The sequence below is a fragment of the Filicampus tigris genome, chromosome 3 (assembly GCF_054856515.1).
Source record: "Filicampus tigris isolate MCC_2025a chromosome 3, RoL_Ftig_1.0, whole genome shotgun sequence".
NCBI lineage: Eukaryota > Metazoa > Chordata > Actinopteri > Syngnathiformes > Syngnathidae > Filicampus > Filicampus tigris.
In genome coordinates, this window is record NC_141219.1 from 24,367,762 (window position 1) to 24,390,451 (window position 22,690).

The window sequence follows — 22,690 nt, forward strand, 5'->3', positions numbered from 1 at the left end:
GGGGTCTAATCCAAAAAAAAGACACAGTTCTTAAATTAGGCACTTTATTCTACTTAAAGTTTAAAATCCTGAAAAAAAAAGTGCTACCATAATCTACATTCCCATATCACATACTGCACAGGGTATTCAAAAGTGTTCTTGTTTCATAAGGGGACCTATTGCACATATTGTTTCTTTACAAAGTGCCATAGCATGTATATCAATCAAGGATGTTGCAAATCTATGGGAACAAGAATTGTTTGACTACGTTGTTGTCTGTATTTGAAATACTGTTTTTTTTTGTTCAGGGGAGTGGTCATGTTGTCTGTACGTGAAAAACTGTTTGTTTCTTTTTTGGTTCAGGGGAGTGGTCGTGTAAACATACCATTAGGCCAGGGGTGTCAAACAAATTTTAGTTCAGGGGCTCAATTCAACTCAAGTGGGCCGGACCAATATATTCATGGCCTAATAAGTTCTAAATAATGGCAATGCCACTTTTTTCACTCATGATAAATATTCACATTTATGGATTATTATTTTGTTGCAAATCTTGTTTCAAATTATATGAGCAATCTGAAATGTCTCAACAAAAAACAGTGCAATTTCCACAATATTATGAATCACCAGTTCAAGACCACCCATCCCAAACCAGAGCTGGGCATTACGCCTAGCCGACGGACCGGTCCATCCATCCGCCTATGACGGACGCCCATTTTGCCGGCGATAAACAATAAATGGGAAATAAAAAAAAAAAAAAAGATGGATTAAGCCTAAACGGAAGTGGATTTTTGCCTGTCTATGTAATCGGCTATAACCTGACATTGATAATTATTGTTTTGTTTGATGCAGGTAAGTCTACTGTTTGATTCGTGTATTCTACATCTGGCATGTTTCTAGTCAGCTAATGGGTCCTAATAGCGTGCCACGTGACGTCAGGGTCACACCATAGCCTCTTGACAATGAAAGACGCGTGCTCGCAGATGACTCCTGTTAGTGCTGCTTATATTCTGCCCGTTATCTCAGAAAGAAACATGCCGAGTAAACACTGCTGCTATGGAACTTGCAGAAACAACTCCAAACACTACGACCGCCACATATGAAGGATGTATTCTTTGTTCGTTTCCTGAAGCCAAAAACTCAGAAGGATAAATGTGAATGATGGGTCAACTTGTAAACTTGACATCCAAGTTTAACGCCGGCAAGGCGAAGCCTTCAAATGTAGTAAACATTTCGTTGGGGGCCATATGGTGTTACAGATGACAATCCAGCCGATCCCTTGAATTTTGGGCATATGCACGTGAGGCTTTGTAAAGCTCTTTAGGCAGAATGATATAAATATACAAAATAACAGCATGAGATTTTTTTGAATATGACGTGTTTTTTTTTATGGGGGGGGTGGATCAGACAGGTAGATGGATAGACGGATCAAAATGTAGTAGTAGTTCGTCGCAGTTTTAACTCGGAAATGCTAATGTAAGCCCGAAATCATTCTTTCATTTTTCAGGCCAGACAAAATGGGGGAAGGGTACCCCGGCTGTAGGCGCAAGGCGATAAACGGACCGGAAAGTTTTAGTAAAATGCCCAGCTCTTTCCCAAACATCCCCCGGATAAATGGCTGTGGTGTCCTTGAAAAAGACATAGATACTGCGAACTGGTGCCCAGGTTGCTTAAAGAAACACACCAATGAAAATTCATTTTCCTTCATTCTATTAGGCAGTATGTATAAACTTATTAATAGTGCATCTGATTCCCTGAAAAAAAAAAAGTTTAATCCGATTAAGTATCAAAATAATGAGATATCCTGTACGTCGCCATATTGGACAATTTCGACCTGTTCACATAATCGCTGTGACATATTATGTGCTGTACACTGGACTGTTCATTTTTTAACTTGTTTCCTGTTCTATTTTTCTAAAAAAACGCGGAACTTGCCTGCGCCACAACTTGGAACTGCTTCCAGCATGCGTAAGGTTCAGTCTACGTTCAGGCAACAAATTGTCAGGTGAGCCAAGGGCGTGCAAAGGAAAGTGTCCTCTGCCCGCCAGAACGCATGGCGCAGCGCAATCTGCTAAATTCCCAAACACGCTAAATGAGACTTACACTGGCACGAAAATCAAGATGTGCCAGTTCTTTCGCCTGAGTGCATGCGCACTGTCTACGAATATAGAGCCCTAAGAATCACTGCTGTAAGGTACTGAGGGAAACAAAATGGTGCATGGTGTTGAATTCAGATGAAACCAGCCTCGTTGTAGAAGAGTGTGTTCCTGTGAACCCCCCTCCCCTCCAGTTGGCTACTTTTTTTATCCTCCATTAGCTAATTAGCATTTAAAGCCGTCGAATGTTCGACTTTGCCTCACTACCTCCCCCATCTAGTTGTTTCAATCCCATGTTAATCAAAAGGGCACTTAACATTGTGGTTGAGTGACAAGACGCTTCGCTAAAGCACTCCATATTCATCAGGAAGGCTCTAACAGAGTGAAAGAAGACTTACTTACAAATGCAATTGATGTTAGTGGAAACACAAACACGTGCACACACAAATAGTATATTAACAAGATTCACATGAAAAGACTGCTGTAAGGATAACCGCCAGATCAAATTAATTTAAAGGTGATCCAAGTCCAAGTGGTAATTGCTCAAGTAGCTAATGTCTGTAGAGGGTATTTTAGGTTGCGGTAACAAAAATCAGAGGCTGTGCAGTCCTTGTGGAATGAGCATTAAAAATGCATGCCTTGAGTTTTACCACCGGTTACAGATGATTCTCTGCAAAATAAAGTGATGTCATGGATGAAAGTTATGCAGGCGGCTACATACTTTCTACAGGTTAGCCAACATTTATAGATGATATATAAAAACAATGCTAAAGATAAATAAAAGGAAAGTCAAATGTAATAAAGCTTTACAACATCAAGAGACTGTCAATTCAATAAAATCTTCATTGACAAGTTCACTTTGAATTTCGTAAAAGACAGGGCAGCCAGCAACCCCCTGAGAATGTTCACTAGTACATAGCAGGCTTAAATGAATCGTTGCCTTTTAAAAATGATAAGCTTTATACAGTATATACCATATTTTCTGGACTATAAGTCATGTTTTTTTGTCATAGTTCAGCCGGGGGTGCGACTTCTACTCTGCAGCGACTTGTGTGTGAAATTATTAACATATTATTACCTGTATATCATTTCACATGTTATTGTAACCCACATAAAGAAACAAAGTTAAATCCTAAAATCTATTAAAATGCATGAATAATTTAAGTGGTTAAAATCTAATATTTTGTTAAATAAGTAATTAAAATAGTATGAGAAAAACACCATTTGACTGTCTATCAATACATCTATACAAAATAGTGTACTGTTCCTTTAAGACACTTGCTGTGCCTGGCTTGCATCAGTCATACACGTACGGAGCGGAGAGCGGAGAAGGCGAACAGAGAGATAATTACGACCGAATACATGAATAATTTTGGAGACGTGGAAACATTCTACATGGTCGGCGATAAATAAAAGACTTATTTAATCGATCCACGACCGTTTTGGTGGGTTTGAAGTTATCTTACCGTAACTTTCTTGTAATGCTCCATGAGTGAATGTTAGCTAAATGTTACCATCATAGCTCAGTGGAAATGATGTGTACTAAGTGCACAATTTTATTAATTTTATTTATATGGCCACATTTATCAGAGTTACGCGACGGAGACAACTTGGCTTCTTGGGGGGCGTTGTGTAATGTAACGTAAGCATACCGTTCAGCCTGTTGTTGCCTCTATTCTATTTTTATTTTAATTGTTCGTCATTTAAATTTTAAATGAGATATCTGTTTTTGGTGTTGGATTTTATCAAATAAATCTCCGCCAAAAATGTGACTTTTACTCCGGTGCAACTTATATATGTTGGGTATAAGTAGGGCACAGACAGTGCACATACTGGAGGTCCAAGTGGGGAACGAGAGTAACAGCATTCTATTGGCCTAATTGCCAAAATCATTTTTAACTTACTTTTACAATACTAATGATAAATGTGCATGTGCTTGCTAAAAATGGTATTTGTTCTTTATGTCTGTGAAGATTCTCAGTCATTCAGGTCATGGTCATCTGGAAAGGTGCAATTGAGGCAACTGGGTAACTGGAATTTGTTGTGTGTTCTTTCGTTTGTTTTTTCTGAAAACGTTCAAAAACTACTTTGGCAATTTTCATAATCATCATAATCATAATGCTCCTACATGCACTGTAGTCGCACTGCTTAAAGCGGAAGTCAACCCGAACATATTTTTTTCAAGAATATGTTCCCAGCAGGCCCACTAGTTGAAACATGGCATTCTGATTAATTTTACGTTTGTGGAATATGAGTTAAGCAGCAAAATGCACTCGTTTTTAGCCATGACTGGGGGCGGCCATTTTGTCTTCTGTCGACTGAAAATGACATCACAACTGCTCACAACAACCAATCACGGCTGACCTGTTTTCTCAATCTGAGCCGTGATTGGTCGTTGTGACCAGTTGTGATGTCATTTTCAGTCGACAGAAGACAAAATGGTCGCCCCCAGAGATGGCTAAAAACGAGTGAATTAACACTTATTCCACAAACGCAATATTTATCAGAATGCCCTCTTTCAACTAATGGGCTTGCATAGAACATTCTTGGAAAAAAAATGTTTGCGTTGACTTCCCTTTATTATATAACACACGCCAACAAAGGGTGTTCAAAAACACTTTCGGTTGGTGCTCATGTGTGGTTAGTGTGGTTAGTCTGCAAATGATACAACCATACAAAGTGTAAAACTTTCAGTATTTTTCTTTTTTTACATCTGTCGTCCAAATAAAAATCGTGTAAAATATTTTCTGTATTTTTTTCTACAAAAATGTAAGTCGTTCTTGCTATTACTAAATAATTGTTGTGTAAATGTACCCTAATACTCTTTAGCCTGTGCATTATTTAAAGTCTTTAATTAGGCTTATTGTGTGCACTATTCATCCATGTCTCTAGCTAACGTAACACAGGTTACCAATAACCTGGCCCTTTACAAAAGTAGAAAATCCAGAGCCATTTCTTTGAGGCAAGGAAGATAAACTTGGATTCCATGCATGTCAAGTAACAGCTCAACAAGCTAACAGTGTACCCTCTCCCTGCTTTCTACAATGTCTCTCTCTCTCTCTGACTCCACTCAGCTGCTGTCAGCAATTAAGGGCAGCAGAAACAAGTAATCTCCTTCTGGGCGACAGGGCCAGACCAGAACAGGCATGTGGAGAGGGCTATGCTGCAGGGGGGGAGGGGATGAAGTGGCAGTGGTATGTTTGTGTGCGTGTATGCGTGTGTGTGCGCGCGCACTTGTGCATGTGCATGTGGCTGGCCCCAGCCAGGCACTGCTTGGCTGCACACAATCTCAGCCCAATAAAAAGGCCTTCATTGGCAGGGAGCAACTGAGCCAGACGGGCTGGGAGCATGTGGCTTTTAAAAATGAGTAGGGCGGATTGAAGCAGGAAGGAGGGTGGGAGTGGGGGGAATAAAGAAACAGGGAACTAGAGTAAACATAAAGAATGTGATATGGTGAGAAGGACAGAAAATAAGAGGAAAGGTTGGGTGAGGAGGTTGAGACAAAAAGGCAGATGTTGATGGATACTAAACACCATATAGAGAGTCTTCCTGGAAGCACTACTTAACCACTCATGTCAAGGTTGTTTTTCACGCGGGGAGGGAGAAACAGATGGGTAGTCTGAGATATGAGCTACATGTGGGAGGTGAAAGGGTGTTGTTGGGAACTGTGCGCAGAAGCAATTGTACGCCAAATGTTCTTTAATCTATCATGTTCAGTAAGCGACACAAGCTTGTTTTTTTTGCATTCATTAACCCTTCAAACAGAATACAGCTGCCCTCACGAAACTTCACTGTAACCATACAATGATTGCTTGTTTTTCCATTGCTACACAAGACCAGACTACAGCACACCTAAACAAGCAAACCCAGAGTACTTGTAATGTAAACATAAAAAGGATACTTGAGTTTACATTTCAGTTAGTCTTGTTTTTACACATCTATTATACATTATTCTCTCAAAGATTTTACAGCTAATCCAAAATAAGGCTACTTCAATCTGAACAGGCAGTTCATTGCCAATCATGCCTCGTTGATGAATCTGAAGCACAAGTTGGATGCGATGCATGGCGATGGTTAAAAATTAAACAGTCCTTCACAGACAGAATCAACTGGTGTCAATTTAGAGAGTGAACATTAATTATCTGGGAGTCTCAAGGACCAGCTCGAGAATTTTTGCATTTTTAATAACCCTACCAGAGTGGGGGGCGGGAAAGGCTTTCCTTATTAGAAGCTATTATTACTGTGCACGGTGCACGTATCTGTCAAATGCTAAGCTAACTCATGTCCCTTCAAAATTATGTTTCAGTGCAACTATAAACTGCACAAAAGGCATAGATACTGTACATATAAACACAGTGCTTCTCAGTGGTACGAGAACCACTAGTGGTATGTGAGCTCCCTCTGGTGGTAAGTAAACCAATTACTGAATTACACAAGCATCCATCCATCCATTAAATTGTGCTTAATATAACACAGAGTACAGTACATTTCTTAAACAGGAAATCAACCCAAACATATTTTTTTTAAAGAACATGTTCCCAGGAGACACTCTAAATTGCCCCTGGGTGTGATTGTGAGTGCGCATGTTTGTTTGTCTCTGTGTGCCCTGCAATTGGCTGGTAACCAGTTCAGGGTGTACCCCGCCTACTGCCCAAAGTCAGCTGGGAAAGGCTCCAGCACCCTCGTGACCCTTGTGAGGACAAGAGGTATAGATAAGGGATGGATGGATGTTCCCAGCCCACTAGTTGAAACAAGGCATTCTGATAAATATTGTGCCTGAAAAGGACACCACAACTGCTCAGGGTTCAGGTAACGACCAATCACAGCTCAGGTTCAGAAAAACAGGTCAGACATGATTGGTCGTTACCTGAGTACTGAGTAGTTGTGATGTCATTTTCAGTCGACAGAAGTGACAAAATGGCCGCCCCCAGAGATGGCTAAAAATGGGTGGATTAACTCTTATTCCACAAACGCAATGCCTTGTTTTAACTAGCGGGCTTGCATTGATCATATTCTTGAAAAAAAGACATGTTTGGGTTGACTTTCACTTTCAGTAAAGTTCAGTTGTATTTAACTTTTAAGTATAGCACATTTACATGTAATCTTTCAGAAAAGTTTGCTTTCAAACATTTATCCATCTACTCATTTTCTAGACTGTTTATTGTCATAAATGGGCTTCATTTACGTGCTAGTGCAAGTCTAGTCTAGCGCAAGGGTCGGCAACCTACGACTCCAGAGCCGCATGCGGATCTCTCATCCTTAAGTTGCGGCTCTGCGTGGCTTGGGAAAGTAAATATAATAAGTGTCCGATTGAAGTGTGTTATTTGACACAAAAATGCTCATCATCTCTTCTTAGTATGTCAAAGTTTTTGGCCACTTTCATATGTGGTCCTAGATAGATTGGATACCTATCAGATTTTTTTTTGCAACACGACCACAGTCTGAACCCCTGGTCGCATACATCCGACATTGACGTCAGGAGCCCAAAATGCACGGGCGGAGCAATCAGTGCTGACAGCGACTCTGCAGCTGTTTTGAGTAACAGCATTGACTTTAATTCAATCCCACTTGAAATATGAAGCTAAAGTGGACATTTATGGTGATAATAATAATTCAGCCACAGCTCGATTTGGTTATGACGTGACGCCATCTTTAATGACGTCTCCATGAAATGAGATTGAAAAAGCCTCGCCTCATCATTTCCCCCAAATACTCTATTTCTACCTCCGATCGAATCGCTCCACTGTTAAAATGCTCTGACACGCTGCACCACATTTACGTGAGTGACGACGACCGTCTCTTGCGCAATTATGTTCACACAAGAAAAGAGACAGAAGTCGCATTAATTATGTAATATGAACGCTTATACACTCACACAAGAATTAATAAGCAACACACGTATATATATACACAAACATACACACATATATATATATATATATATACATATATATATACATATACATATATATATACATATACATACATATACATACATATATATATATATATACATATATACATACATATATATATATACATATATACATACATATATATATACATATATACATACATATATATATACATATATACATACATATATACATATATATATACATATATACATACATATATACATATATACATACATATATACATATATGTATATATATATACATATATATATACATATACATATATATATACATATACATACATATACATACATATATATATATACATATATACATACATATATATATATACATATATACATATATGTATATATGTATGTATATATGTATATATATATATATGTATGTATATGTATATATATATGTATATATATGTATATATATATGTATATATATGTATATATATATGTATGTATATATGTATGTATATATATATATATATATATATATATATATATATATATATATATATAAAAATAGTGCTGTCAAACTTATGGCATTATTGAGTGGTAATTACATTTTGTAATTGATCGCAAAGAAAGAAACCATGCGTACAGTTAGACTGCGCTTTGCTTTGCGCTTTGCTTTGCGCTAGATTTGCGCTAGATTTGCGCTTGCAACGAAAATAGGGCCCCAAGGGACTGAAGGATTTATAGAAATGGCCTCAGTGTAATTATAATGTGGAATGTTGAGCCCACATTCCGCTGGAAGAGGCATTATAATCAAGCGTATGCGTTCGTGTTTGCATAACAATTCATCTCTGGGAGAATTTTGGTTAAAAGCCAGCCACAGATTAGCCCTTCAATTCGCACTAGTGCTGACAGGTGCAGTAAAGCCATGTGGTTTCGCAAAGAGATTCACACAGACTTTCTTGCACAGCTCAGTTCTACTTTCCCAGCCATGTTTATGACTTCACCTCCTGTGGTGGCCCTCTGGCAAGAAGCAAACAAGACTGCCTGACAACAGTGTAAGCTTTTGACTCTCAAAGCGGTAACTGTGGGAACTTTCTAGCAGGGAGTGTTCTCTCTTTCAGTCATTTAATCATCTGTTTGCCAAGTGTTGAAATGATGACTAAATTATGAAGAAAAGATTGTATCGCGAGACTATGCATAAAGTCCGACTGCGCAGCAGGCACACTGCTTTCCTGTACAAGCATACATGCTTACAGCAAGGAGGCAATTAGTGTAAGCTTCTAAATCATGACTTAAAAGAGAAGAATCCAGGGGATTCAAGTCTTTAACATATTTTAGTTTCAACCAAATCTTTTCATTTGGGAAATCAGAGTCATAAGCGCAAACTATTCGTAGCACAGGTGCTGTCAGACAAAAAGCTCTCATGTAACGAAGAGTAACAAAGCGTTTCACAGAAAATATATGACTTCATAACATGGAAATTGAGATGGACTGGGGAGTTTATGAACGTGTCGGTCTTTTAAGGGGATAGTTGCTTTGAAATTCAGTTGCAGCCTTCCCACGTGTCTTCACTGAAACGCTATGTGCAACCACGGGAGGAATTTAGAAGAGAGCCCATCCTCAATTTATTTAAATCTTACTAAGGCAAATTTAAAGTTTCCCTACTTCCACGGGCTTAGTTCTATACCTAGAGTTGGTCACCTGCTTTGCAGCTAATAACAGCTTCCACTTTTCTGTAAAGATTTTGGTGCGTAATTTATGCGGTGTTTTGCCGCTTTTCCATTAGCCCTAAACAGCACCACACCACATAGCCTCTGTTGCTTTTCCATTAAGCATGGTTCCTTCAGGTTTCTTCGAGTTAAATTTAAGACTTTGTAAGACCCATCTAAGACATTAAAAAAACAAAACTTTATGGCTATTTCAGTCATGTCAACTCCTTAGCCCTGTACTCTTAGCAACGGTCTCTTCATCAAGAACAACCAGCTCCGCCAATTTCTCCTGATTGCAATCTCCACGGAGAAGTTACATACAGGTAGACCTGTCACGATACATTTTTGTCAGATAATATATTTTCCCAGAAACTATCACGATAAACGATAGTATCGTTGTTTTGTTTGTTGTTGATTTTTTAACACCACTGATATAGCAATTATGTCTGAGTAAAAAAATGTAAGTATTGTAAAATCCAGTTCGTAATACGCATCCCCCCCCCCCCCACCAAAAATTGATCTCAAATCAGGGCAGGAGTATTATACACGGGCATTAATATGACACACAAAAAAAATTCATCTTGTTTAGACGTTTACCAGTGCCTAGATAGTACTGTACCTAGGAACCAAAGCACCAATAGTTATGTATCACACCGCCAATGTGGTAAGAAGGACAACTTCAAAATAAACCTCACCAAACCAAATAATATACAGACATCAATGCCGAGAGTAGCTTTTATTTTTAAGTTGTTCCCGGCAGCGTGTGGCAGTGAAACGGTTGACTTCACTCATTTTCCAGACCCTGAGGCATTGCCGTCACAAAATGCTGCTACTTGCTACCAACTTTAACGACACAACGGTGTCGTGAGAAAACGTTCAATCGCTGACTAAGGACGCTAAGAAAAACGACTTAATCACGCTGACACTGTAATCTATGACGTCTGTTGCCAGCGATCAGCACCAGCAGCACTGGGGAGAGCTGTCGGATGACTTTTCAAAGGCAGTTTATTTGACGTATACGACTGCACACTTTGATGGCGACAGCCTGACACAGTTGCCATTCCTACTGATCACTTATTAACAAACCAGGCTTACTCAAACGTGTTGTTTTAGCCTGCATTTGAAATCTCTATTCTGGCTGTGACGTCACTTTGCAAACAAGTGGTTGCGTTTACGAGCTAGTACAATGCAGTAATTATCTTGGCAATGCTCATTACAATCCCTCAAACGCGTCACTCAACAATAAAACGCAAAACAGCTCGTTACACCATCTAACACATACACACAGGAACTATAACAATCAAAGGAACAAATTCTTCCCACTCTGTGAAAAACGGGTTACATTAAGTTCATTCGCAACTTTATCTCATTGTGTGTACTTCATCCATTCGCAGCACCATACTGCCCCTAAGAGGGCCATTGCGCACACACAGCAGGTAGACATGGTATTTGTTTTTATTATTTACTGTTGTTAATTGCTATATTATTCTTTTAATATGTTCTTATTTTACTTCCTTACTGATTCATTTTGCATTTTCCTTTTAAGTTATATTTAAGTTGAGTTTCCCAGCATTCATCTTACTTTCCTCAAAATTCAAGGACACTCCAAGGATGCTTGTTCAAGGTTTCACTATGTGCAATGATGCAGGGCATCAGAAGTGTGGATGTAGCAGAATGAAAATGCGAGAGGCTTGAATTTCACATGATATTTACAAGGTCATTTGCACTTGACAAAAACAATAGAGAGTTCAAGAATGCAGTGTTCAAAGTGCAGGGATGAATTTGCACAAGGCTATGATGATAGTTTTGAGTAGTTGAGTTTTAGTAGTTGAATAAATCCAAAGTTTATGTATCCTAGTTTAATACAAGTAGACCATTTCATTATAGTTGAATGTTAATTTTAAATACGTAGGAAAAATGTTCATAGAGCTCCTTCCTATTTAATATAAAAACATGATCAGTCTGAATTCTGCCGTGAACAAAGAGAACGTTTGTTTTGCAGACAAAAAAGTGCGCATAATTTTAGACATTACTAATGCCAGAAAGCAGTTAAAAGTCAAGTGGCAGCATTATTCAAGTAGTTATGCTGACTCGTATTATTGCTGCACAGTGCACACACCACCAGAATTTCTGTGGAAAGGGAATGGTGTTGCATATAAATCAATATTCTTCCCCACAGACTGAATCTGCAAAAGCATTTGATAGCATATTTGCCCAGTGGAGCGTGCCAAGAGCTTCTGTCTGATATGGTTCAATACAATTCCCAAAATATGAGTAGGAACACAGGGAAATATTTAAAGCAATTGGTAAAGCAGCAACATTGAAAACTGGTCAATAACTCAAAGGACAGTTTTAAAAGCAATGACATTTCCTCATGTAGTAAATGGATTTTCAGCATGATCCGTGTTGGGCAGAAATGTAATTCCAAAACCATTACTTTTTAGGAAACCCCCCTCAAATTTGTTTGTGAGCCATTAACATTACATTGTCAAAGAGAACGAGTAATTCTCAACACTTTAGACTGATCAATACACATGGGGACTTACCAATAGTACCGATAAGTACAAAAATAAATACATTTACCCAATTTGGACAGAGGATGTTTTGGCCAGACATGAGTGATCGCAAGTTAGCTAAATTGCTAGCAAATGTATTCATCCACAAGGGAACTTCACAGCTCCAGTATAATCGCAAGGTCATACATGCATGAAGACTTACTACTACTATTTAAGTCTATTGTATGAAACACTTAAAAATGAACCATCCTTGAAACCTATCACACCCCACTGAATCGCGATACAAACTGTATCAAGTACTTTTATTGGAAAGATGTACACCCGTTCTGGGAATGGTACAGATTGCCTAGTCTGAGAGGCCCTACATTTGTGTCCAGCCACAAATCAAGGCTTATATATTTTCTGTCAAGGATTAATAACGGTGTAAGAATAGGTAGCCTCCCTTGCAGCTCCCTTTTACAATATATTCCTAGGAGGAAGATGCTGAGTGGACAAGTTCCAGCGACACCAAGAACAATCAGGTTCGTAACCTCTGACGCAGCAGTGGAAGAGACTTTCTCCGTTTCTAAATGGGAGCGCTACGAGCTGCTATGTTAGTTTTTGCGGTAAAATTGCTTTGACAGCTGAGGCAAAAACAAACTTGACACTGGTTATCATATTGGAGTGGTGACAAGCATAGCATTTTGGAAATGATTTCTTACACTAAAACCTGCATTTCCTGGTCATGTCATATGATAGCATGGCTTCTTGTTGACTTTATGTAAATACAAACTTGGGAGTCTTCACCATACAAAATGCAAACAGCTATGGTCTGAGGAAAGGTGGTTTGGGGCCAATGAAACAAACAACATACATGAACAGAAGACAGACACTTGTCAAACATATTGATCCTATGCTTCATTACAGCACATTTGGGGGAATTTGAGACTGCAGGCGGCAAGTTATTGAATTCCTCTAAGCATTTTGTACACAGGCTTATTCCAAGTGGACTGTGGACTACTTCAGAGAAAAACTACTGAGGACAAAAAATGACAATGTATACATTAAGCCCAAATATGCTACTCTTCTTCATCTTGGCAATACAAATCTATTCAAGCGATAACATGTTGTATTTTGCCTTTTGACAAATTAGGATATAAGGTTTATTCTTGTAAATGTAAGTGAGCGAGAGGTCTGAAAAGTACTAATATGCAATAGAAGCACTGTACAGCATGACAAATGAGAAGCCATAATCCACTTACGTGTTACCCAAAAACAAAACAAGAACTGGTTAAGTCAGAATTGAAATTGCTTTCAATTCTACTGCCTGAGTTGTGCTGCATTTCTTTGCGGGCATTTTTGTTCAAGCTCATGTTAACAGTTTTACACCAAAGATCTACACAAATAAGAATTGTTTCATCTAAGTTGTTAACCGACGTGAGAATATAAATCATTTCACGAAACACATTCAGTCCTGGCCTTCATTCTTATTGTTGTCTTTTAAGTCAAAGAATGAAGCTGCTAAAAATCCTCACCTATTATCTGTATCACTGCTCCGTGGATTTGTACATAGGGAAAGGAGCATGTTTTACGATTTAAGCAGAACAAAAAGCTAAAGCTGTACATATAATGAAAAGGGCTTCGCAGCCAATTACCCCAACAGCAGAAACTGACATTCAGTGAAGTAGACTGAGGACAGCAGTGAAATTCTAAACAGTGCAGCAGACCATTTTTGCCAGCCAGATGGTTCTATGTATTTTTCATGCTGTCGGAAACCTGTGACAGAGGTTTGCTTGGTTGTCATCCAGTGCCTGGGGACGATGGGCTGAATGCATTCTACACACAACTGCAGAATCGCATGATGTTTGACCTCTCTGCTATGGCAAACAGCCCAGTAAGGAGAAGGGAGGAACGTGAGGGAGGGAGCCTACGAGTGTGCCACTGAGGTTGTGCAGAGAGAGCGAGAGAAGTGTGTATGTCCATTGAGCAAACGTCAATTGAATCCTGCGCAAAAGATCATTTACTCTGTTGGATGCAAAATTGGGGCAAATATGAAGACAGAAAGCATTTACACAATGCTACATAGTAAGAAGGGGAGTGGAAAAAAAATATTGCTTTACAGAGCAACTTGAGTTCCTTTGGAATGCATCCAACATATCCTTCAAGAGTCTTCTTTGTGAGTGTGTGTGTTTCTATGTGGCTCGCTGGAAGGAAGGCTTTCAGCATATAAATATCACATTACCACACAAGGAAACACAGGCATCAGATTGAGCTCCCAACCAGCCTAATAAGCAATGGAGCTCCACTCCAGAGGTCAGAGCCAGAGCTTGTACAAATGGAATTCAACAGAAAACATCACTTCTGTTGCTGATAAGTGGATGGGCTTGCAGCTATGTGGCGTGGTATGTAAGCCTATGGCATAAATATTAAAAGAAACAATATACACACGTGTCACTTTGAAACAAGATTTCAAAACATTTCTAACGATGAAACATACCAAATCTTTGAAGAATCGATCACCCTCACCCTCAAAAAAAATAACATCACTTAAACCTGCACTCGGTCTCTGCTTAGCCATGTGTTCAAAACAGATGTGTCTCAAGCTATGCTACGCTAAGTTTAGCTTTCTTGCATTTTAACACAAAATAGTTTCCATTTCCAGCTTTCCACTTCTAAACATGATAACAAGTGGACAAACACAATATCAGATGTCACCTTGCGGCTGAGCGACGTGATGGGTTGCTACTGGGGATGCACCTATCATGATTGGCCGATTTACGTGACGCAACACAAGGCTGCGAAGCATGAGCTGCGGGTGATCGAATGTTTTGATCGGCAATAAAAGGCTTTGATCGAATATTCAGACCACCGCAGTTGATGTGAACATAGCATTGTCTGCTGTGTGTGTGGAGTTTGCGTCTTGTAATAATACTGTATATGCCATGAAAAGGTACCTCGCGCGGGGAGCATGGCCAAAAGTTTCAACACAACCAACTTAATCCCACATTTGAAGAACAAGCAATTGGGAGACTATGGTGAGTTTATGAGGCTCACTGCATTGAATTAAGTCAAGGCAGACACAGCGCAGTATAAGTGGCATTATTGCCACATGGAAATTAACCCATTAAGCCCGGGAGTGCATAACCGCGTTTCTACCACTAGAGCCGGGAGCGCTGTTGCGTCTTTCTAAATTTCAAACCGGGGGAGCGGATACGTCACTGTCCTTTTTTAATCCAATTCTCCGTCTCTTAGCCAATTTAATGCATCAGAATATACACGTGACGGTGTCGCGAGACCGCGGAGGATGTCGTGGAATTTTTTTCGAGCCGTAGGTAGGCCAATGGCGGACGCCGTCGATCGCCGGACGCTCTGATTAAAGCAAGTAACGGCAGTGATATATAGACGACGTGCACGACCAGTGGAACCAGTCGAACGTGATATATGGTTTGTAGACAATTACACAATTACGATATTGACGTCTTTGTAACAGAATAGAGGATGGTAATTACCACTTGATTTTTTAAAAATTAAAATAGTGCTTCTCTTGCACTGATACGTTATTTTTACACCTTCGATTGAAACAGTAAATAATATTAAATTCTGCCTGTGCGAAAGCCACATGTTTAAGCTCTTTAATTCTTTTGGAATTATGTTTCTGTCTGCTACAGGGGCTGAGATAGTAATCATTTCGTAAGTGTTGAATTTCTGGGAGAACCTCAGGTTTTCAAGGGTAATTCCAAAGGCGATCTTAAGTTTTGGGGAGCTGTTGAGAAAGGCGCTTTAGGCCTTAATGGGTTAAAAGATTAACAGTGACTTTTTTTCTCGTTGACAAATGCACAAGATAGTTTGTCTATGCACGAGACAATAAAGTTCCTGAGTACCGATAGTTTCAATTTAGGAACTCATTGAATAGTTTATTCAAGTGAAGTCTGCATGTGTTTATTTTTTCTACTTTGATTATATTCTGAACCATGCAATGTTTAGGTGGCATGTTATTTATTTGACTTTTTGCATAATTAAGTCTTTCGAGACTGATGATTATTTTGATCTGTTAAAAACTGTGTTAATAAAAGCTAGTAAAGTTTTTTGGTAAGTTTTTCAGTTATCTTTGTGAATGAGTAATTGTTGTATTGTGCCAGCAACGGTTTTGTATTTCTTGAAAATGTATATAGATTTTTGTCAAAACTACGCCAATATAATGGCTGTTTTTTTTTTTACAGATAATATTGCATAATAGCAGTCACCATAAATAAATGGAAAAATATACAGATATTCCATGTGATTGGAATCGGTATCGGCCGATCTCACTCATACAAGATCGGTATCGGTATCAGTGTCATAAAACCTGATCGTAACATCCCTAGTTGCTACCTTTGAAACAGGAGACCAGGGTCAAAATCACAGTCATGAACGAAAACATCCTACAGCGGTCCCTTTGCTATATCGCCATCCCCTTTTGCGGACTCGCTACATTGCAGATTTTTTTAATAGTGCTATTCACTCTAAAAAGAGTTGGGTTATTTCATACTCAATTTCTGGATTGTTTGCGTTTTGGGTCAAAATTCTGGGTTATTTCTAATGAAATAACCCAATTGTTGGTTCAAATGAAATATGTATTGGGTTGTATGCCAGTAATGTTTTTGTTGGGTCAAAAATCAACATTAGAGGCCCATATACAAGTGCCTTCTGCAAGTGTGCACTGGTGGCCATGACAGCCATCCACCGAGATACTGTTCACATGTTTACACACGCAGCATCGTGGTCAAGTCAACCACACTTTTGACATTTGGACTTCTTCAATGATCACACTGTTTTGGTAAGCACTTCAGATATTTTAATCTTTTGAAAATGAGTTGCCTTTTAACTGTGCGTGTGTTGGACAGAACAAGTGCGGAAATCGTAAAAAAAAAAAAAAAGGAATTAGTCATTCTAATTTTAGGATGTGTTCGGTGCTGCAGTCTTCGTACATTTTACATGACACTAATACTATTATTTAGTCCAATGGTCACCTCTGTCATTGAGACCTCCTTGAACATCAAATGTCAACCTCATATATGTTTTACATTGTAAAACATCTCTGTTGAAATGATAAATTGCTTGTATTTTATGCCTTAAAATAAATCCCTGTTACGGTGAGCTATGTATGAACCTTGACATGGTGATAAAGTAGAAATTTGATGCATCAGTCCTCACCAGTCGCAAACAGCGAGTGGTAAACCTATGTGTAAAATAAGTGCCTATCTGATGTGAAAAAGATGCTACTCCACAGCCCTCCCGAGGTTAATAAAATATTCTTATCCATAAAGTATTTGGCACCATTGTCTGTACTGTCACTGAACAATAAAAATCAGACTTAAGACTTTTCCATCAAAATGTCAACATTTCAATTTGAGGGAACTGGTCTTGCTATTTGATAATGATATTTCATACACACTGCGATTGCACATGACCATGTTGGCCTCTTGCCCTGTTAGACATTCCATATAATCAATGCAGGATTTAACAGTCACTGGATTTGCATTTGGCATGCTTGTCCAGGAGATTAGACCTCTTTGACTTGTATTCACTGAGACATGGAGCTCGCCATCTGGAGATACAGCCTTGGAAGCGGTAACAAATCAGATCCTGATTAGGAGTGTGGATTGATCCAATCAATTTTTTCACTGCAGGAGTCAGCAGAAAGTGCTATTCAGACGCTGTATGGGGTGTGCTGTGCCTTTGTTTGTGCTGTGAATCATTTTGATGACCAAGAGTAAATTTACATGCGTGTACACGCTGTAAAAATATTGCAACATTTCTTTCATTGAGCAATTTTAAATACATTAACTCTTGTTCCTTTTGTTGATACAGCTTGGCCAAGGTGTGTACCTCAATCCATTTATCTGAGTACTCACTCCTCCAAAGGCTTTCCCATTTTCACTTTGTACAAAGTAAAATGCCTTTCTTTGTACCAAACAGACCCTCTCTGATTTGGCTCTACCGTTGGCAAGTCGGATGTACATATCCACTTACTGCTGAGAGAGCAAAGGGAGACAGGGTGGACAGACTGAGCACAGATTATAATGGCGAGCCAATTACCAGTTGTAAGGGGGGAAGGGGAGCTGGGCGGGCCGAGAGATTACTGGGAGAATGGATCAATACAATAGTCAGTTTCTAATGAGGGAAAGAATTGGACCAAGTGAGATCCGACTTTGCCTGGGGTGGTTTTTTTTTTTCTGCCATTAGGTATGCCCTTCAGTTCTTCTTTCTCCAACAGTGCTCAAATTGGAGGGCAAATACGTTTATCGTGCATGACATCATTGACGTATTCACATCATTTTAAGTATTTGAGGATTTTGGGTTGCGTCATGCTAAACTCATATCCCCATATTCCACTTTCTCCAAATGTCTTAGACACCATTAGAAACAACTTTAGTCGAGCCTGAAGAGTAATGGCTGTCAGTCCTCCACAACCCCCCTTTAACCACCTACAGCTGCCAGAAATGGCCTGTAAATCCTCGACTTCACCCTTTCCCTCCAGCCGAGGAGCACGGATATGTGCTACTATGCATTACACTCACATGTCAACATACATGAATGTGAGCAGACTAAGTGCTGTGTTAACCAGCTAACAGTCTCTGGCCCACCCTCTTCAAAATACCAAATGGAGAAACAGGCCAACTGTTCAGAACCATCATTACACTTTTGGTACTTTTGTTCCTCTGTTGTTGTTGTTGGGTTTTTTTTCTACATCTGCCTTTCTTTTTTCAGTGGGGCCTTGTGTGGGGTGGGGGTGTTATTTATGGCTCCTGTGTTCAAGTGGACGCACGCACGCATGCATGCACGTACACACACACACACACATACACGCACGCACACCCTTTCGCAGGATGAAAGGGCAGTCACACAGCCTGCAAACATGATTTTACAGCCCTGGGTGGAATGAGTGGTGGAGGAGAGAATGAGGCCAGAGTACAAAAGGGGAAAGCCCTGAAATAAACAGATACACGTAGTCAGAATGCAAACCATGTAGGAACACTGATCCCCCCCCCTGCCCCCCTCTACACTTCTGAAAGCCTACCTAGGTAAAGATATGAGAGCATACGTGAGATGCATGGAATGAAATGACTGTTATTCTCCCAACAGTTGTAAGTATGAAGCCTTGTTAGGGTAGGACATGGTGCGTAGTATAGAGAATATTGTACATTTCCTCTCCCGTGAGTGGTTGCTCTGAAATCACAAATAAAATGATACTTTATCAAACAGAGACATGTTCGTGTCCAATTAACCTATCATGTGGCCTGTTGAGCTGGGAGCAATAGTATTACAGCTGCTTATTGCAGTGACAAATGAGCTATTGACCTTGTAGACATGTGATGACCTAATGGCGGAATGGGATTATATTTTCAGGAGTCCTCGTTACACTTTGTCACCGAATGGATTTTATTTAAGTGCCCATTGAGGAAATCATATCGAAAGAATGGAGAGCACCACAACATATGTGTCCAGTTAGTTGGTAAATGCATTACTACTCTCAGGAGGACTCTAATGACTCACAAGATTACTTTTTTTTTTTTTTTTTTTGTCATTACACAACTCCAATTAATTGCAGATGCACCACCATTTTGTTAACTGGTAGGATGAAGGATTTGAATTCAGTTTCAGATTTCATTTTATGGCGTGTACTGCCTCTAGTGGAAAGCATTGTATCCTATTGTATGTATGTAGCAGGTAAGTATGGGTGAAGAGGTTCAGCCTGACCTCTGCTGGTAGCAAAACGGCATTACATCAGCTCTAAAAAACAATGTAGGAATCACTACTGCAAAGTACATTATTCCAAGGTTATTTACAACATAAAAAAGTTAAATACCTAAATAATGACTAAATAATGTGAAGTTTTGAAAATTTGCAATTAGTTGAAATGAAATAGCCCACTAAATAAAGTATGATTCTAGATATTTTTAATATGTCCATTTCATTGTAATTGTCTATCTGGGGTGATTAAATTAAATTGACATACCACAAATTCACAATGTTTATGAATTTGCTTGTGGTTGAAAAAACAAAACAAAAAAACCACTGTATTTTCATTTGTTTAGAGTCATTGTTTCTGTAATATGAACTATTACAAGAAAACCAAGCATTCAAAGAAGTTTATTTCACTAACCTGCTCTCTAAACTGTTCCTGAGAAAGGCAATCGGTGACGTTGACACACCCCAACAGGCAGCCAGTGGGATAGTCGGAAGGAAACCTGGGTTCTAAGCAGACATGAAAAGAAATACAACACTGACATTACACAACATTCAAGAATGCTTTACAAGATCATTTTGATCATGTTACAGTGGATATACGTAAATTGACATCAAATAAAGATCTAGCCAACACGACTGTACCTTGGATATTTGTAACATTTGACTGACTAGACTAGATGCCTAGCAACAAAATAATTTTATTTTCCATCGGAGGCTTCTTCAGAAGTATTTTTGGATTTGCACATTGTAAATGTTAGTCATTTGTATCTTAAATCCTCTGTATTTATTTGTGTCTCTTGATTTGGTGATTAAACAACAATACAACTACCTTCTGTAGTATTCTTGATTTTATTCTGCTGTTGATCTGATTTTTTTTCAGGAGTTTGCAATTCATCCACTTAAGATGTTGTCTGTGGTCTTCTAAGCCTGTTTATGTTTTGATGATGACCAGTGCTTTCCTTCTTTCTAGGAGTACAGTATACTAAACAGTTGATTTTATTCCAACTAATGATCACCTCTGTCTTTTTTTATTGAAACTTCTTTGGACATCAAATGCCAACCTGATACCCACTCAAGACCTTTACACACGCGGACAAAATTGTTGGTACCCTTCTGTTGATGAAATAATAATAACAAGAATAATAGTAATAATGCATAAAAAATGAAAATCAGACATTGCTTTTGATGTGTGGTTCAACAGAATTATTTTTAAAAACAAACTCATAAAGCAGGCCTGAATAAAAATGATGGTAACCTTAAATGAACAGTTTGTTGCGCAAAATTTTGAGGAAATGGATAACAAATGGATAAAAATGGGTGGATTCACTCTTATCTCACAAACACAATATTTATCAGAATGCCTTGTTTCAACTAGTGGGTCTGCATAGAACATATTCTTGAAAAAAAAACGGTAGAGTTGACTTCCTTTTTAAATAATTCTGTTGAACCACAAATCAGAAGCAATGTCTGATTTTTATCGGTTAATTTTCAGTTACTATTATTATTATTACTATTACTACGATTACTATGCTTGTAATTTCACTATAATTTTTTTCTTTCATTAACAGAGGGGTATAAACAATTTTGTCCGTGTGTGTGTGTGGGGGGGTGTGGGTGTGTGTGTGCGTGTGTGCGTGCGTGCGTATGTTTCTTTGTCTTATAGTATCATGCGAATTGACTGTATACTTGACAACCATGAAAATCAAGTCCTTCCATTGGAATTTTTTAAGAGAAAAAAATATATGTTGCAAAACCTTTTTGGTTAAATTAAATGCATTTTATTAAAGCAGAATGTCTACACTTCTCTTGACTGTTTTATTTCAAAAACAGTGGTGGAGTATGTTGGCAGAATCAATAAAATCCTTCAGGACCTAACTTAATGCAAAAAAAATAATCCCATATTGGGGGAGTATTATACATTGCTATTAATATGACACACATTTTTCACCCTGTTTAAACATTTACCAGTGACAAGACAAGAATTCATGTTATGCATGATGCTGCCAACGCGGTAAGAAGGCTAACTTCAAAATAAACCTACCCAACCAAATAATATATGAACATCAATGCCTATATAAGCTTTTACTTTGAATTTGTTCCCGGCAGTGTTTCTAGACTGCTTTTACAAACTATTGCTACTTGCTATTGACTTTAACGGCACAACGGCGTCATGAAAGAACGTTCAATCGCTGATAAAGGGCTAAAAAAAACGACTTAATTACGCTGACACTGTACTCTACGGCGCCTGCTGCCAGCGTCGGCGGCGGTGAAAAAGACGACAACTTTGAACCACCAAGAACTTTCAACAATCATGTTTTAAAGTGTCCAGTGAGATTGTGTTATGGGAGCATTAAAAACATGAACTTTCACAAACGCGGCCGGATGATAAAAATGGATACCAGCAAATCGGGGCACCCTACTATACGGGTTCGAAATACACGGGAACGTACTATACACAGGAATGTACGGCAATGCTCGTTTGTACATCTATGCAAACATAGAATTGTGCAGGTATTTCTTTCGATTTAAACAAAAAAAAAAAAAAGGATCACATTCTTTTATATAGAAAGATTGCCAAGTCTTTAGATAAGCGGTACGGATAATGAATGAATGAATGAATGAATGAATGAATGCCAAGTCTTTAGACTAGGGGTCTTCAATCCTGTTCCTCGAGGCCGCTGTCATGCCTGTTCGCATCTCTCCATGCTGCAACACACCTGGTTCAAATGATTGGTTCGTTATCGTTATTCGGGTGTAGGTTACGGTTAGGGTTGGAGCTTGGTGATTATCTGA

General features: G+C 38.8%; 1 protein-coding gene across 3 annotated transcripts in view; it reads right to left on the minus strand.

The window, feature by feature from the left end:
- trip4 (thyroid hormone receptor interactor 4) overlaps positions 1-22,690 on the minus strand; it is a 78,135-nt gene that overhangs the window by 48,983 nt on the left and 6,462 nt on the right. For all 3 annotated transcript variants that reach the window (XM_086026924.1, XM_086026923.1, XM_086026922.1), the window contains exon 11: positions 20,313-20,404. In XM_086026924.1, the coding sequence (XP_085883050.1) occupies positions 20,313-20,404 (92 nt within the window). The remainder of the gene's footprint in view (positions 1-20,312; positions 20,405-22,690) is intronic.